This window comes from Megalobrama amblycephala, linkage group LG19 (assembly GCF_018812025.1).
Source record: "Megalobrama amblycephala isolate DHTTF-2021 linkage group LG19, ASM1881202v1, whole genome shotgun sequence".
Taxonomy (NCBI): Eukaryota; Metazoa; Chordata; class Actinopteri; order Cypriniformes; family Xenocyprididae; genus Megalobrama; species Megalobrama amblycephala.
Window position 1 is genome coordinate 23,345,705 of NC_063062.1, and position 17,930 is coordinate 23,363,634.

Below are 17,930 nucleotides of genomic sequence, written 5' to 3' on the forward strand. Positions count from 1 at the left end.
AAAAATACTTCTAAATGTTTTACTGATGTGAGACTATTATTTTGAAAGAGGTGCATGAAAGCTGTTGACTCTTCTGTCAGACACAGTTTAATTAAAAGCTGCCTGAGGAAACATCTCAGGTTATAAATGTAACCATACGCTGCATCATGACGTTGATACTAATGCTTCTGTGTGTGCCAATGCCTGAAGCATGTGTGGAAACCCACAAACCCACAACTTCCAAATTTCAAGCCAGGAGTGAAGAAACAAGTAAGTCATGAAATTATCAAAAAGTACCAATAAATTACTTAACTGGTACATTGTGTGTACTGGGAAGGATTTTTATGCAGGTATGGTTCATTCTATTCTTCAGGATCAGTATGCATATGTGAAAATGAGCCAAAGCTTTACTCGTTCTCAAGCCATCCTAGGTGTAACTTTCTTCTTTCTGATGAACATAATTTCTGAGAAATATTAAAAAATATCCTGACATATCCAAGCTTACGCTTAAAACAGATATGTTAAAAACAACACAACTTGTGTTATATCTTAACACACCTGTGTGTCTAGTTAAGGACAACACATTTTGTGTTACTTTTAACTCAACCATGTGTTATTCCTGCTCATTTTCTACACACTAATGTGTTATATTTACACAAAATGTGTCATAAAAAAATACACAAAAAATGTTTTATTAATTAACACATCTTTTTTGAGAGTAATGGCAGTGATAGGGATCAATGAGTATGATCTGAAGAAAGTGCATCCTTCCACATCCATCCATCATGAAGCTTGGGCTAATTTTCATTTCAAAGTGAACTAATCCTTTAACTAATCCTTTAGTTAGTTCATGCATTCATGACCTCCAGACTAGATTACTGTAATGTATTACTAGCTAGTCGTCCTACATCTTCAATAAACAAACTACAATTAGTTCTAAATGCAGCTGCTAGAGTTCTTACCAAGTCAAGAAAATATGATCATATAACACCAATTTTATCATCTCTACACTGGTTGCCTTTTAAGTTCCGTAGCAATTATAAAGTATTGCTACTAACCTATAATGTCCTAAATGGTTTAGCTCCTGTGTATTTAACCAATCTTCTATCGCCCTACAATCCTTCACGCTCAACTCAGGACTTCTGGTTGTACATAGGATATCTAAGTCCACTAAAGGAGGGAGAGCGTTTTCACATTTGGCTCTTAAATTCTGGAGTAGCCTTCTTGATAATTTTCGGGGTTCAGACTCAATCTCCCAGTTTAAATCTAGATTAAAGACACATCTCTTTAGCCAAGCATTCACATAATGCATCTCATATCAATTCAACTGCACATGACTATCTTTGCTTAATGTTATAAACAACAGCTACGCTAATTATTCACCATTTATTTTTCTGTTTTATCTCGGGACACCCGTCTCGAAGTGCCTAGAGAATACATCAGCTTCAGTTTGGATCCAGCCTCTTATGAAGACTTCATAAGAACTCTGGAGCAACATGCATCATTCCAAATTTTTCTATATATCCTAATCATTGTTAACATGTATTAATTACCTAAATGAGCTCATTGTGTCTACCTTTAATTAACTAAATTAATACATTGCTTAAATCAATACATTGTTTAAATTAATACATTGTCAGCTAACTGAGTGATCTGCATAATGTACATTTCTAAATTTACGTAATTTGGACACAGTCCCCCCTGATAACATATTACTCTAAATTGTTATGTTGATATGCATTTCGTGTAAAGCTGCTTTGAAACAATGTGTATCGTGAAAAGCGCTATACAAATAAATGTGGATTGAATAACAGTTCATGTTTGTACTGTGTATTTACATTTACTCATTTAGTAGACGCTTTTCTCGAAAAAGCGACTTACGAGTAATGTACCATGGTAACTATAGTTTCCATAACCATAACCCAAAATACAATTTATTTTTATTTTGTGTTATTTTATTTTTGATGACTGTAGTTGCTTATACCAGCTTACTAACTTTATTGTATTAACAAAAACTAGTTTGGGGCTGCTATTGAATAGCCTTACCTTATACTGTTTATTCATCAGTATTGGTGATATTCTTACAATTTATGTGTTAAGTGGGACGGTACTTGTGTGTGTGTCAATCATTGACCATTGACCTATGGCACTCATGCAGACACTGCAATAGCAAGGTATGCATTTCATTAAGATTAAAAGGTTAGTTCACCCAAAAAGGGAAATTATGTCATTAATTACTCACCCTCATGTTGTTCCACACCTGTAAGACCTTCGTTCATATGCGAAACACAAAATAAGATATTTTTGATAAAATCTGATGGCTCAGTGAGGCCTCCATTGCCAGCAAGATAATTAACACTTTCAGATGCCCAGAAAGCTACTAAAGACATTTAAAACAGTTCATGTGACTACTGTTATGATTTGCTGGTGTTAGTTGTTGCAAGCAATGAGTGACAACAATAGAAGATCCAAATGCAGTTTTATTTGTAGCACAACCCAAAGTCCTAGTCAATTAAACAGGCATAGATAAGAGCACAGTAGATAAGAGCACAGTAAATCAGTCCATACAAACAAACAAATCCAGAGGACGAGACAGGAACGAGAAAACCAGGAACATAGAAACCAGGAGAAACGCTCAGTAACGCTGTGCAAGGCAAGACAAGACTTTGCAAATAGACAAACAACTGAACTGAGTTATATGGGGAGAGAGACAAAGGGATAATGAGGTAATGGGAAACAGCTGCACATAATTACACAGATGACAGAATGTTATGAAGCAGCGAGAATACTTTTTGTCCACCAAAAAAACTAAATAATGACTTTATTCAACACTATCTAGTAATGGGTGATTTCAAAACACTGCTTCATGAAGACATCTATAAATATGATTAAACGATTAATATGAGGCAGAGGTACAGAATGTCATATTTTATTATTGACTGTTTCAACACAAAATGTTTTACCAACTAAGATGTACTACACTTTTAGAGGTACATCCCTCTGCCTGATGCGAGCATAAGTATTGGGATGGTTTGACTTTAAAGCTGTGATATGTAATATTTTCTGTCCGCTAGAGGTCGCTAGAGGCCTATTCAAAACAAAGGCATAGCTTGATGATGCCAAGTTTGAGCACGGAATCTTGCAAAAGAATAGGGATTGGACTCGGGCAGAAATCATGTTCATGGATGAAATTATTAACGTTATTGTAGTATGAAGCAAAGCAGGACAGAGTGTTGTGGGAGCTGAATAAGGCCGCTGGAGGGATTGCGCAACACATGCCTGACGAGCAGCAAAACTTTTATTATGCCAGTTGCTGACGCCGCTTCAGCTTTTCCAGTCATGAGTGTGAGGTAACAAAGCTCTGTTTATCATATTAGATACATTTGAGAGTGTTATAACATTACTCTGTGCATTCACTCGGCAGCTGCTGTGAAACACTTGTTGCACACTGCAGTAAGCTACAGATTTAAACATATCATATTAAATACTGGATGGCTTGTGTTGATAAATGGCATGCAATTAATTTTAAAACATATTGTATGATGGAGAAAATTCTGTATTACTGTTACTAAAAATAAAGCTGCATCTGATTATGCTATGTTAGCTACTTCACAAAATAATGTTAATCTCTGAGGCATGGTAAAGCATGGTACTCGCAAAAAATCAAGAAAATTAGATTTAAACAATAAAACTAAACGTGTTGAGCTATATAACAATAATTAGATTTCTGTCTATAAATGTAACCAAACAGTTGTTCCGAGTTGTTTGTCTATTAAAACATGTAAATATTAAAGCGTTTTTGGTGTTTCCATGGTTTCTACAAAATAAAACCGGAAACCGAGGGTAACGCGGGTATGACGCAATTGACAGGCGACTCCTCACACGTCCCAGAACCTTGGTTAAAATGGCAAAAAATAGAAAACCATTATTTGGTGAGACTTGAGACTTCTTTTAAAAACATTTGTAATGTGTATCTTTTGACTGGTATTGTAATTTAACATAGGCCTATACAAAATTTTCTTCACATGATGTGCAATAATATGTGCATGCATGAGATCAAATCATGTTTTTTTTAGTCAAGAGTGGACATTAATCCTGTTATCAGCATGAGCACAGAGGGTTTTTTCACAGCCTACCTGACTGAAAGAGCTCATTAATATGCAGGTCATTAGAGGTCATTATGTGAATCTTTTGTCTTCTCAGGTGTGAATCACAGCATTATTCATGAAGATTCACGCCTCCACGCATACTGTGTTTCTTGACAAAAAGTGTCTTACAAAATGTAAATCAATATATTGTTTTATATGAACGAGTAGGCAGGATAATTTATACATTATTTTGAAGCAAAAACTCTAGTCTACAGCCTCCAATACCCAGAAATCTTGTAAACACAGATTTAATTTTTTGGGGTTTTTTTGGCCTTATTTCAGTGACTTAATTTTTTTTTTTTTTTTTCAATAACCACGCATAAGCGTTATTCCTTCAAAAAAACAAAAAAACAAAAAACAAAAAAACAAACAAACATGTACATACATGTTCCTCACATATTATTGTAGCCTAGTTTATGCTGAATACAGTGTAATGACACTTTTGTCATTAATATGTTTATGAACAACTGAAAAAAGCACAAATGTCAGGGCATGTCAAAACTTCTCAGGGCCCCAAAAAACCTCAGACCCCAGAGGGTTAAACTGTTTAAACCATGCAGCATGACACATAATAATGTGGAATCACTATCAAGGAGGCCTGCTAAGGCCAGCCACATGATAGCCAGCACTTATACTTACATGTACATCTGTTTTGCTCACATATTATTGTAGCAGAGTTTGTGCTGAATACAGCAAAATTACATGTTGACCAATAGTATTATATAAGTAGCTGAAATAAGCACAAATGTCAAGGCATGTCAAAACATCTCAAGGGCCTCAGAATTACTCAGACCCCTGGTGGTTAAATGTTTCCCTTATCCACCATTCCTGATTCAAATCATCAGCTTATTATTAGTCTATCAGACAAGAAAACAAAGGAATGACAAGCAAATGTATAGATTCAGTTGTTTAATCATTGTTAAATAACTGGGGCCGTATTCACAAAACATTTTATCTTACCACTAAGAGTTCTCCTAAATAGCAGTAAAAGTTCTTAGCTAAGAGTTTTCTCTTAAAACCTATTCACAAAGCTGCTGAAACCAACTTTTACTAAGGAATAGACTGAAGTCTTAAGCTAAGAGTAAGGGCAGGGTTGACCTTGTTGCTATGGAGTAAACACACAGTGATTGGCTGATGGGGGAGGAGTCAGCGATTTAATCATAGAAATATTGTAGAATGAGGCGTCATGTTTCCACATTAAAATAAAGGTTTTAAAATACAAATGTTGCCCTATTCAAATAAATATTTTTTAATAAAAATGTTGCCATAGTCAAAATAAAATGTTGCCATATTGTTGCCATAAAGGTTTTAAAATGTAGGCTAAGTGTCACTAATTAAACTAATATATACAGTTAATTGTCCGCCTCTTGGATGTCTGCATCTCAAGAGAATGCAGAATTCAAGTGACAAATTATGTTTTATAAACAAAGTTTGGGAGAAACACATACAAACGGTCTTTCTAATCAGCTCGAGAGGAGGAATATATACAGACGATAGCCGACCTGCCTATAGTTACTTTGACAGTTTTCTGTATCCCTCTGCCAACACTTTCCTTACTCTCGGCTGGGGATACAGGGCTCCAAGCTCGAAGCCCTCGATCCTCTTGGACAGCACACCAAATATGCTTACATAAAATTGCTTACAAAAAGACGAAGAGCTGATCTGAGGTCCTGAAGCTTCGCGTTCTGTCTACGTACACATGCAGAGCGCGGACGAGACAGAGCAAAGCTAGGGCTGGGTCTGCCTCCTCTGAAGGCAGCGCTTGCAGTTTCACTACTTGATCTCTGAAGGGAGTGGTAGGAACCTTGGGCACATATCCGGGCCGGGGTCTCAGGATGACGTGAGAGTCACCGGGCCCGAATTCTAGGCACGATTCATCGACCGAAAATGCGTGCAGATCCCCTACCCTCTTAAGTGAAGCCAATGCAACCAGGAGGACGGTCTTAAGAGACAGTGCTTTTAACTCGACTGATTGCAAAGGTTCGAAAGGGTTGACCCCGGAGAGATGTAAGAACCAGGGTCAGATTCCAAGAGGGTATGGAGGGAAGGCAAGGAGGATTTAATCTCCTTGCCCCCCTCAGGAACCTGACGATCAGATCGTGCTTCCCCAGGGACTTGCCATCTACTGCATGGTGATGTGCAGTGATAGCGGCAACATACACCTTGAGGGTGGAGGGAGACAGCCTTCACTCCAAGCCCTCTTGCAGGAAGGAAAGCACAGATCTGACTGAGCATGATCGGGGGTCCTCTCGGTGAGAGGAGCACCATTCAACGAACAGGTTCAACTTCAACGCATAGAGGCTCCTCGTGGAAGGAGCTCTAGCGGAAGTGATGGTGTCTACGACCGCTTGCGGGACCTCCGCATCCAGTCCAGGGACCACACGTGGAGGTACCTCCGCATCCCGTCCAGGGACCACACGTGGAGGTTCCACAGGTCGGGACGCGGGTGCCATAGGGTGCCCCGTCTCTGAGTCAGGAGGTCCTTCCTCAGAGGAATAGGCCAGGGAGGGGCTGTCGTGAGGAGCATTAGGTCCGAAAACCAGGTCCGAGTGGTCCACTTGCAAGACCTGCTCCTCGTCCTCCCTGACCTTGCACAGGAGCTGTGCGAGAAGGCTCACTGGGGAAACACATATTTGCGTAGGCCCCGGGGCCAGCTGTGAGCCAGGGCATCCGTGCCGAACGTGCCGCCGGTCAGGGAATAGAACCACTGGCAGTGGGCAGTTTCTGGTGAGGCAAACAGATCTATCTGGACCTCGCCAAAGTGCTGCCAGATAAGCTGGACCACCTGTGGATGGAGCCGCCACTCGCCCGCAAGTGGAGGCTGCCATGAGAGCTCGTCGGCTGCACGGTTGAGCACACCTGGGACATGAATGGCACGAAGCGACCTCAGATGCTTCTGACTCCATAGCAAGAAATGGCGGGCGATTTGTGACATGCGACGGGAGCGTAGACCACCCTGATGGTTGATGTACGCAATGGCCGCAGTTATGTCTGAGCGGACCAGTACGTGCTTGTCTGACAGCAGCTCCTTGAAGCAGCCCAGTGCAAGACGTACTGCTAGCAACTCCAGGCAATTTATATGCCAATGCAGTTGAGGCCCCGTCCAAAGACCCGACACAGCATGCCCATTGTACGTGGCCCCCAATCTGGTGGCAGAGGCATCTGTGGAGACCACAGCGTGCCTGGACACCTGTTCGAGGGGCACTCCCGCCCGCAGGAACGAGGGGTCTGACCACCGGATGAAGGTGCGACGGCAGCACGGGGACACGGAGCGTACCGCACTGCCACGCCCATCTCTGGACCCGGCCACGGAGCCAGTGTTGAAGCGGCTTCATATGGAGCAATCTGAGCGGCGTGACCGTGGCTGCAGATGCCATATGCCCCAGGAGCCTCTGAAAGTCTTTCAGTGGGGCCGCTGTCCTGTGCTTGAGCGTACTCAGGCAGTTCAACACCGACTGGACGCGCTTCTCTGTGAGGCACGCAGTCCGGGCGACCGAGTCTAGCTCGAGACCGAGATAAGAGATCCTCTGCCCGGGGGCGAGTTTGCTCTTGTCCCAGTTGACCCGAAGACCCAACCGGCTGAGGTGAGCTAAAACCATGTCCCTGTGTTCGCACATCCGCTCTCGCGAACTGGCCAGGATCAACCAGTCGTCAAAGTAGTTTAGGATGCGTTCCTTGAGGGGAACAAAGGCCGCCTCTGCAATCTTCGTAAAGACGCGGGGCGACAAGGCCAGCCCGAAGGGTAGGACTTTGTACTGATATGCTTGACCCTCGAACGCAAACCGTAGGAAGGGTCTGTGGCGAGGCAGAATCGAGACATGAAAGTATGCGTCCTTCAGGTTGATCGCTGCAAACCAATCCTGGGGACGGACGCATTCGAGAATGCGCTTCTGCGTGAGCATCTTGAACGGCAGCCTGTGAAGGTACCTGTTCAAGACGCGCAGATCCAGGATTGGCCGTAGCCCACCGCCCTTTTTGGGTACAATGAAGTAGGGGCTGTAAAACCCCGACTTCATATCGGCTGGAGGGACCGGCTTGATTGCATCCTTCGCCAGGAGGACAGCAATCTCCGCCCGGAGAACAGGTGCGTTGTCCAGTGACACCTGAGTGTAGTGGACACCCCTGAAAACCGGGGGACACCGGGTGAACTGAATCACATAGCCGAGTCTGATAGTACGAATGAGCGAGCGGGACGGGCTGGAAAGCGCGGTCAACACTTCCAGACATCGAGCCAGCGGGACCAAAGGCACCACAGACGTACCGGGGGTGGGGCAGCGAGGCAGAGTACAGGGACCCGACTTGGACAGCATGGAAGCGGCCCGGAGTGTGGTCAGACTCTGCGAGGTAGCAGTGCGTATGGGAGATGGCACACGGGGCGTGGCCTGCACCATCACACTGGCACCTGCTGGCGATGTGAGAGGGGGCTGCAAGTGGCAAGGCGGGGCCTCACACGCTGACAGCCGCAAGCAGAGTACGGGGACCCGACTCGGACGGCATGGTTGCGGCCCAGAGTGTGGTCAGACTCTGCGAGGTAGCAGTGTGAATGGGAGACGGCACATGTGGTGCGGCCTGAACCATCACACTGGAACCTGCTGGCGAAGTGAGAGGGGGCTGAGAGTGGCGAGGCGAGGCGGGGCCTTGTACACTGCCAGCCACACCCTCTTGGGACCTGGAGGATCAGATAACAGTTCTACTTCGTGGGTACCGCTGGACTCCGGATGTGATGAGTGATGTGATGTGACCATTGATGTGGAGGCATATATTTGGATTGTACAGACATAAACTGCCATTAAGATGACATCTTTTCTGGGAAGCAAGACAGCAGCAGGCCTCATTCTGCACGTGATACATCAGAGTGGTTTCTAGACACTCTACACCATACAGTGCCTGACTGCCTGCTACAGTCCAGATTCAAATTAAAAAATGTCCCATTGCTTTCACTCACTTTCCAATGTAATCTCCAGTCTTAGATCAAAATAAGTTTTTTAAATGAAGAAATACTTCCAGAGTTGATCATACAAATATAACTGGGTTGATCATGTAAAAGTCACATCATTCAGGTTTAAGGTTATAGCCTGCAATGACTATATTGGGAGATGAATAAACAGAAACAATAAAAACATACGCAATCGCCTCATTTAGATAATGTTTCACAATTAAAATGAAAAATGAGACACAATTATCATGTAAGTCTAAATAAACTGTTTTAAAGATTGACGTTTATTCTAAAGTTCAAAGAAGTTTAATTTCTTGTCAAAACTAAGTCATTATTTTCTGACAGCCTCGCGGAGAGACGGGATGTATATGACGTTGCCCCATGAATGTAAATATGATGGCTGGATTGCATTTACTCTGAGATCCAATTACAATGTGTCCCCGACTACCTCTGAACCAGGGCAAGTTGATCGGATAACATTCCGATTACAAACGCGTTCACACTTGTATTTTCAATGCATACGCGGACAAAATCTACATACAGGTCACATGTTAATGGCAAGTGTAAACACAGCCAAAGAGTGAATGAGTGAATCCTGGCTTTTATAGTTAGAGATAATGAGAAAACAAGACACAGCTGAATGCAATCAGTGATAATGAAACTAGGCAGAGGATGATGGGAGATGAAGTCCTTGAGGGAGTAACAACAGTCTGTGATGGATTGTCCTCTGGTGTTAAGACCTGGGGCCTCATTTATAACCTTTGCGTACGCACAAAATGGGCATAACAATATGCATACAGAATTTTCCACACACATATCGAGATTTATAAAAAATTAACATGCCGTAAATATGTGCTCACCGTACGGGAACTCTAGACCATCCGTACAAACTCTTACTAGAGTGAGAAAAGTATTAAACTGAACAATTTTAAACTCTGTTTTCATTTTGATATACACATTTACATTAATATTCCACTTTAATTAATGGTGATAAGCACTGAAATTACAGAAATTAAACACAAAATATATGAATTTAGATAGTGGATGTGCTACTTTTGATCACTTTTCCCATGACAAGCTGTTTTAATAACAGCAAGGAGTGCTAGGTGCAAAATTAGTCCTCTTTATATTAAACTGCAGATCTCATGTTATGGCAAAATATTTTAGAGAGAACGATGATCAGTGATGCATACTTACTTTGATATTATGGCAGACACTGCTGGATTTGGTGGTCGAAGGGTCTATTGTCGAGTTTGAATAGGTCCAATGATAATAGCTTACTGTACAACCACGGTGTTGATGTTATGCAAAGGCATCTTCAAACAATTATGAAAAATACCACTGTATTTGAAGGATACAACTTGAAGAAAATAGTAAGATTTGCATGTTTTTTCTTTTTTTTTTTTTGTCAGTGACAAAGACAGACAATTGACAATTGTATTTACACTGCAATAAATAAGTAGGCCTATCTGTTTCCTAAATTCCTAAAAGATATGTTTACCTTATCAGCAAAACTGCATAAATTTGATTTGATTTGTTTAAATCAATTAATATATTATTTTAATTACAGTGGAAATGAATGAATCAACTCTATTCTAAAAACTTTGTCTGAGAAGTATTGAATTCATTTTTTGTTTTTATGGATATTTTAATATTTATTCTAAAACATAAGGATATTGGATGATTTTTAGCAATATAATGTGTATGGCACAAATGGCATTATAGTCTGTATCTAATACTTTCCAATGTGTGTTAACCACTGTGTCACATGGATAGGGATATGCATGGAAATATGCAGATGAGGTGCATAGTAAAACTAGGTGTTGTAAGCTCCATATATGGTGATTTTGGGGAGGAGACAGTTTGGAGATGCACGTACACACAATCTTCCGCTGACTTGGATTTATAAAGGGATTTTGCACAGGTTCTGGTGTACGCACGGTTTTATAAATCTGAAAACTTTTGTGTGTATGCAGAATCCAGTCTTTTTTAAAAATTTATTTTAATTTTTTTTTTTTTTTTTTTTTTTTTTTTTTTTAGCTTTTGTGCATACATACATGTTTAGGATGAAAGTTTTATAAATAAGGCCCCTGAGCTGGTATGAGTCAGCCAGTGGTTTTATATAGCTTCTGTGTCTTCTTATGGACAGTATGTTACACAGAATATCATGTAGGTTGCAGTCATGCATTGGACACCATTTTGTTATCATAAGACCTTTGCATACTCCCTATTCCCATCAGCTTCTTTTATCAGTGCTAATTAACAAAGAGCTGAAACACATACATATTTGTATTGACAAACAGCACCTTCGCTAACAATGCACAGTTGAATAAATAAAATAATATATGTATTATGTATTAATATTAATGTATTAATATTCATTATTAAATAATATATTAATAAGAAATACATTCATATAATATTTGTAATACATTCAATAATGTAATTTTAATTCAGATTGACAGAGAAAACTCAAACAAAATCATCTAATATTCAAACACTGCCAAAATAACTCAATAAATCTATAGGGCATCTGTTTGACACACCAAAAGGTAGAATTGTAGAAATGTTAAATAAGTCTGAACAAGCAGGAGAGTGAGACATAGTACAGGATATTACAGTATGTAAAACTATTTCTTTTGGGTTGATCTTCCCATGATGGCTTTTTTTGTGTTTCTTTCTGGGTGTAAAATAATTATGTAGCACTTTGGGGCAAATATAGCCACCAGTAATCCAAAACTGGAAGCCAAGATGGCAAATATCTCTACAGCCACTGCATATTTCCCTGGTGAGCTCACATATGCTGGAACAAATGCAATCCACACAGCACAGAATATCAACATGCTGAAAGTGATGAACTTTGCTTCATTAAAATTATCTGGAAGTTTCCTTGCCATGAAGGCTAACAGGAAGCTTACTGCTGCCAACAGTCCAATGTATCCCAGCAGCATAGAAAAACCAGCCACTGAGCCAATAGCACATTCATATACTATTTTAGAGCGGATATAAAGACTGTTTTTATGGGGTGTTGGGGATGCAGTGGATAACCAGACTGTACATATTGCTACTTGTGTAGAAATTAGGGCCAAAATGGTCCCTCTTTGCTGTGCTGAACCAAACCATTTCATCGCTCCTTTGCCCTCTGGTCGAGATGACTTGAACACAGCTATTACCACCATAGTCTTAACAAGGATACTGGAGATGCACAGGACAAAGCTTATTCCAAACACAGCATGTCTTAACTGACATGTCCACAACTGCGGCTGGCCAATGAACAGTAGCACACACAGGAAACACAGTTTTAGTGACAACAGCAGCATGAAGCTGAGTTCTGAATTATTGGCACGTACTATGGGAGTGTTACGGTGATGAGCAAAAATGACCATCACAACAGCACAGAAACTAGTGCCTAAAAGCGAAGCAGTGGTCAGAGAAATTCCCAGAGGATCATCATAAGATAGAAATTCCACTTCTTTGGGAATACAATTGTCATTTTCAGGACTTGACCAAAACTCATCTGGACACATGAAACATTCAGGTGAATCTGTGAAAGACAGAAAGAAATACAGAGAACAAGAGGGAAAATTATATAATAATTACATTTACATACTCATTACTTATTTCATTTGACATGAATTTCCTCACCTGTTGTATTAGAAATCTCTCCATCTCCGCATGGCAGACAGTCAAAACAGCAGACAGGAAGTCCCTTCCTCCTGACCCGTCTGGTTCCTGGGGGGCAGCTTTCACTGCAAACAGACCGTGGGGGCTGCAGGGGTATTATTAATATTTAAATCTATGGGTATTTGCATGTACTTAAGAAGTATATGTATAAATAGTGTATAGAGTTGACCCAGTAATCCAGCTAATGAAAACCATTAATTTACTAATTTATTGTTACTTATCATCAAATGAAATGTGACTGATTTTTGTTAATCGTTCAGACATCTTCATCAAGAATTAAAGTAATATGCTTTATGCTAATTGCCTTTTTTGTCTCAAAGTTCCAATATAATGCATCATCATCCAGTGTGAGCACCTTCCCTGTTGTTGCCCCTTCATTTACCACACCAACCGTGCGGACAATGATTGACCCATCAGACCTCGGGTGCCAGTTCATCACATCATAGATGGCCAGAGCATCTCCATTCTCATCAAATGACACATGATCCCCAAAGCTTGTAGTGAAGTTCACTTTCTGTAGAAAGTGAACTAGCTATAGAGTTTGTATACAGGACAAATGTTATATGAAATATAACACACACACTCACAGTATGCACTATATATTTGAGTCTTACCTGCCAAGGTTTCAGGTTGGATATGTCGGCACAGTCATTCTCACTGAATGGTCCTCTACCCTCCTCACACTGCATCAGGTCATGAAGCGCATGTGCTAAAGCATAAACAGCCTTATACACATTATATGAGGCCCTCAGCTCTGATACATCAGTGAATGCTGTATCTGTATTGCTCAAATCTTCTTGCCCTGAACATTTTTTTCCCCCTTGTTCTTGCTCTTCAGATATATTTTTGCCTCCTACCTCAAACTTGCACATAAACATGTTCTCCCAGAAGATTTTTATTGTACTGTTTTTTGGATTATTGTCAGGGTGTAGACCTTTCAGAAAGTCATGAAGTCCCTGTATCTGTCCACGACGGATGGCGATGCCCAGCGTTCCCCCTAGTAGGGGCATATATTGTGGAGTTTGTAGGACAGGTGTTGTTGTCCAAGCCTCACTTGCAATCCACTGCTTGCCTGTCACATTTTGCAACAACAACTCATTCATCAGGGATGATAGATCAGTTGAGAACGCTACAACTACCCTGGCTGTAGAGGTCTGAATAACCCCTACTATACGTTGAATATCCCTACGGTTGTTATCATAAGGCAGAATCTCAGAGAAGGCCACACAACCCCCAAACAGCTGCATTTCCTGATGGAAGGACTGAGCAGCATGGATGCCATAGTCATCATCACTGTAGAGGAGACCAACCCAGGTCCATCCAAAATGCCTCAAGATTTGAACCATAGCCTGCACTTGGAAGGCATCACTGGGGATTGTTCTGAAGAAAGAGGGGTACTTTTTCCTGTCACTCAAACAGGAGCAGGTGGCATAGTAGCTAATCTAATACAAAGCAGGAGAAACAAAGACAAAAATCCGGCTTCTGAGGTAATTTTACACTGTGAATGAAATTCAGAAGAAGTAAGAAGCAAGGAAATGAGAACAATTTTATAACACATAATTGTTTTTTACAAAAGTTATTTGGAAGCAGATATATTTTATTTAAAAAAAAAAAAAAAAAAAAAAAAAAAAATCATATGTCTTACCATAGGAACTCGAAACAGTCCCAGAACACTGGAAATTGCTATAGATTGAGTTGAACCTGGATCCCCCACAATCCCAATCACTGGAGGAGGGCCAGTGCAGTTGAGGTTTGAAAAGGTCTCATCTGTCCCACTAACCAGGGATATGGCAGCCCGGAATGCCACTCCAAGCCTTAAGCAGTTGTCATAGATCTGATAACCAAGTGTGATGTTAGGCAGCAGGTTGTTATTATTATTAATCTCATTTATGGCAAAAACCATTGTCAGTGCCTGCTGGAAACTCGCCATATAGAATCTGGAAGAAGCAACACAAATTGTATGACTATGTAGTAATGTATGTAATCTACTCTATATTTAAAACAAAAGATCAATAATATTATAAAAAATATATCATAACATTACCAATACATTTCCATTTTTTTGCTTGTGCTTTTCTACTCACTATGTTAGATTGATATACAGTTATTGGTTTCGACATGTAATCGTAATGATGCAGTTTCTACTCTTAAACACTATATCAGTTAAGTGGAATAACTATTCACAAGTCACACGGAGCAAATAATTTAGAAAAAAAAAATGTGAGCAGAAGTTACAGTAGCTGTGATCATTCTATTGTCATCCTTTTCTCTAAATCTCATTTTACTTTTCCTTTAAACTCTTTGTTCAGCATAGCTGTTCTCCTGCTACCCAGTCCAAACTCACTCCTCACACTGGGGCAGTTCTGGCTCAGTTCTGAAGCCAAGTTCTGGGAAGACTTTGAGGTGCTGAACCTCAAACAGGCCTCCAATGATAAAGTCTCCATTCTTGTACATCCCATTCAGTTGGAAGCGTTCCTGGAGCTGACAGGAATCTGAGATTAAAGCAGCAGAAATATAGTAAAAGGACAGATACAGGAAGATGTTTAGAGTGATCCACATCTCTCTACTTCTTTATGGGCAACTTAGCTACTGAATTCACTGCATTGCAGTGTGGTATTCTTTTATAGAGAAGGATTTGTCACTTGAGAAATGAGGACATCCTTCTGGGTAACTCTACTGTATAATTTTCAAATCATTAATGGAGAGGGACAAGAGAGGGTGTGTTGTATAATACATACTCTATACACCGTTTCACCGTTTGTATCACTCTGCATGTGGTGACTGTCAAGGCAGTCGAGCAAATGCACCATATTTTTTGTATACTACTATAGTTATGTCAAAAAAAGTCTTTTTTTTTAGGCAAGAATGTACTTATTTAGATCTTAAATATGTGACTCATATAAACATAGCGCCTATTTTACGCAGATGTGAGCTCCAGGCCATCAGCGGCCGTTCAGCGCTCATGTACCTGCAGAGAACAGCTCCATCTTGGCCAGTCCTTCGGGAATTTGCCACTGTCTCTTATAGATAGTGGTTAAATGATATATAATTCATTTGGGGCATATAAAACGAACAATCTTTTGACTTATGAATCTTTTACTTTTTCCAGAGCTAAATGATTTGTGTTAAGAGGAAAAGTAAGTTTCATAATTTTATATTTAGACTATATTTAACTCAAAGGGTTAGTTCACACAAAAATGAAAATTCTGTCATTAATTACTCACCCTCATGTTGTCCCACACCTGTAAAACCTTCATTCATCTTTGGACCACAATTTAAGATATTTTTGATAAAATCTGATGGCTCAGTGAAGCCTCCATTGCTAGCAAGATAATTAACACTTTTAGATGCCCAGAAAGCTACTGAAGACATATTTTAAACAGTTCATGTGACTACAGTGGTTCAACCTTGATGTTATGAAGCATGTTATGATGTTTTGTGAAAAAACAAACAAACAAAACAAAAAAAAAAAACACTGCTTCATTAAGCTTCAAAGATTTACAAATCTTTTGTTTTAAATCAGTGGTTTGGAGCGTGTATCAAACTGCCAAAGTCATGTGATTTCAGTGAACTAGGCTTTGTTACATCATAAGTGTTTCGAAATTTCAATGGTGTAACAATCTTGAACTGTTACATTAGGTGCCCTGGTAAATGTAGATCCACTACCTGACACTAGGGGCAGTGTGGCCCTGATTGCTGTAGTATATCAGCAACGTAGAGGTAGAAGAAGTGAGAATTGAACAAGTTGGGATAGCATTTGTCATTCCAAAAATGCAAATATCTAGAAAGGTAAGGATCTCAAATAAGTTATCAGTTTTTTCAGGCGAATTAATAGCAATAATGATGGCATTAAGATGGATAAATGAGGCAGGATTAAAGAATTTGTTGGTTTGTTCAGACTCCAGTTCTGCTCTCATGTGCATTGAAGCACAACAGTCAGACACTAGACAGGATTTAGTAGTGGAAATCCTGCAAGAATTATATACATTACAGCAGAAAAGGGTGAGTATAATATTCATGTGGGTTCCTGCTCACGTGGGGGTGAAAGGGAACGAAGCAGCAGACAAATTGGCAAAGCAAGCTTTAAAGAACACTAGAATAGAAATGGAAATACCATACAGTAGATATGAAATTAAAACTATAGTTAAAAAACAAATAATTCAAAGATGGCAACAAATGTGGGAAACAGGAAATAAAGGTAGACATATGTATGAAATACAACCAAAAGTGGGGAAAAGTAGGTACTCAGGTGGAAGTAGAAGAGAGGAAAATATTTTATCCAGACTGAGAATAGGACATACAGGACTTAATAAAACAATGAAATTAATGTCCAAGCATCCAACAGGAAAGTGTGAATGGTGTGGAGAAAATGAAACGGTAGAACATGTTATCATGTATTGTGAAAAGTATAAAGATGATAGAGGAAAGTTATTAGAAGAGGTTCAGAGGAGATATCTGTTAAACCCAGAACAGAAAAGTAATAACAGAGCAGCGTTAATGAAATATTTGGAGAACACAGATTTAATTAATAGGATATGAATAATATATATTTTTTATTTATTTTTTATTTTTTTTATTTTAGCCGGAGGAGCTGAACACGCAGCGCTGGCTTTAGTATAGAGTTTTGGGGAATTGGGGTAGTGGTTAGAGCCTCTGGATCGAGTACACAGTAGGTGGCGGTAATGCACAAAATTGGTGCGATCTGCCAAAAAAAGGGAAGAAGAAGAAGAAGAAGAAGTGAGATTGGTTTGGTGCTACAGCATGGTGGATGGTGTCTGCAACCCACTCTTAAGAGTCCTGACTGGGAATCTTTGGGGATTTTCTGCTCAGTCAATGTAAGGTGTTGTTTTTTGCTTTTGTGTTTTTATGTATAGTTGTTTATTTTGTTTTCATTTATATATGATCTGATGTCGATTTTGTTTGCTTATTTGTAGAAGGACTCTTTAGTCTTTCTGAACAATACAAAGGTGGATTATTCACCAAAAAGGCCCCTTTACCTCAGGAATTGTTTCCTTCAACTTCCTTGTGATTTCATGAGGCGCTAGGGGAAATGTATGCTGGTATGCTTGGTCACTTGTTGGATTATACCTGACTGGTTCAACTCACATCACTTCAAGATTTTAACTCCCTGGACTTCAGCTGCAAGGACTGTCAACATTGCGAACTATCCAGATAAGCTACCA

The 17,930-nt window shown here is 40.1% G+C and overlaps 1 protein-coding gene and 1 long non-coding RNA gene across 3 annotated transcripts in view; one reads left to right on the plus strand and one right to left on the minus strand.

The window, feature by feature from the left end:
* Nucleotides 1-11,173: 11,173 nt before the first annotated feature.
* LOC125254784 (extracellular calcium-sensing receptor-like) lies at nucleotides 11,174-15,445 on the minus strand. Of its 2 annotated transcripts, none has more exons than XM_048169607.1 (6): nucleotides 15,092-15,445; nucleotides 14,393-14,684; nucleotides 13,362-14,189; nucleotides 13,103-13,279; nucleotides 12,709-12,832; nucleotides 11,174-12,607 (listed from the first exon to the last, which is right to left on the minus strand). In XM_048169607.1, the coding sequence occupies exons 1-6, from the start codon at nucleotides 15,304-15,306 to the stop codon at nucleotides 11,694-11,696; spliced, it is 2,550 nt and encodes an 849-aa protein (XP_048025564.1). In that variant the 5' UTR covers nucleotides 15,307-15,445; the 3' UTR covers nucleotides 11,174-11,693. The 2 variants fall into 2 exon arrangements, with proteins under 2 accessions (XP_048025564.1, XP_048025563.1); XM_048169606.1 differs by having other exon boundaries at nucleotides 13,052-13,279.
* Nucleotides 15,446-16,438: 993 nt separating this feature from the next.
* LOC125254457 overlaps nucleotides 16,439-17,930 on the plus strand; it is a 1,654-nt gene continuing 162 nt past the window's right edge. Inside the window, exons 1-3 of the long non-coding RNA XR_007181669.1 lie at nucleotides 16,439-16,536; nucleotides 17,330-17,582; nucleotides 17,682-17,930. The exon at nucleotides 17,682-17,930 is cut by the window's right edge and continues 162 nt beyond it. This is a non-coding gene — a long non-coding RNA (uncharacterized LOC125254457). The remainder of the gene's footprint in view (nucleotides 16,537-17,329; nucleotides 17,583-17,681) is intronic.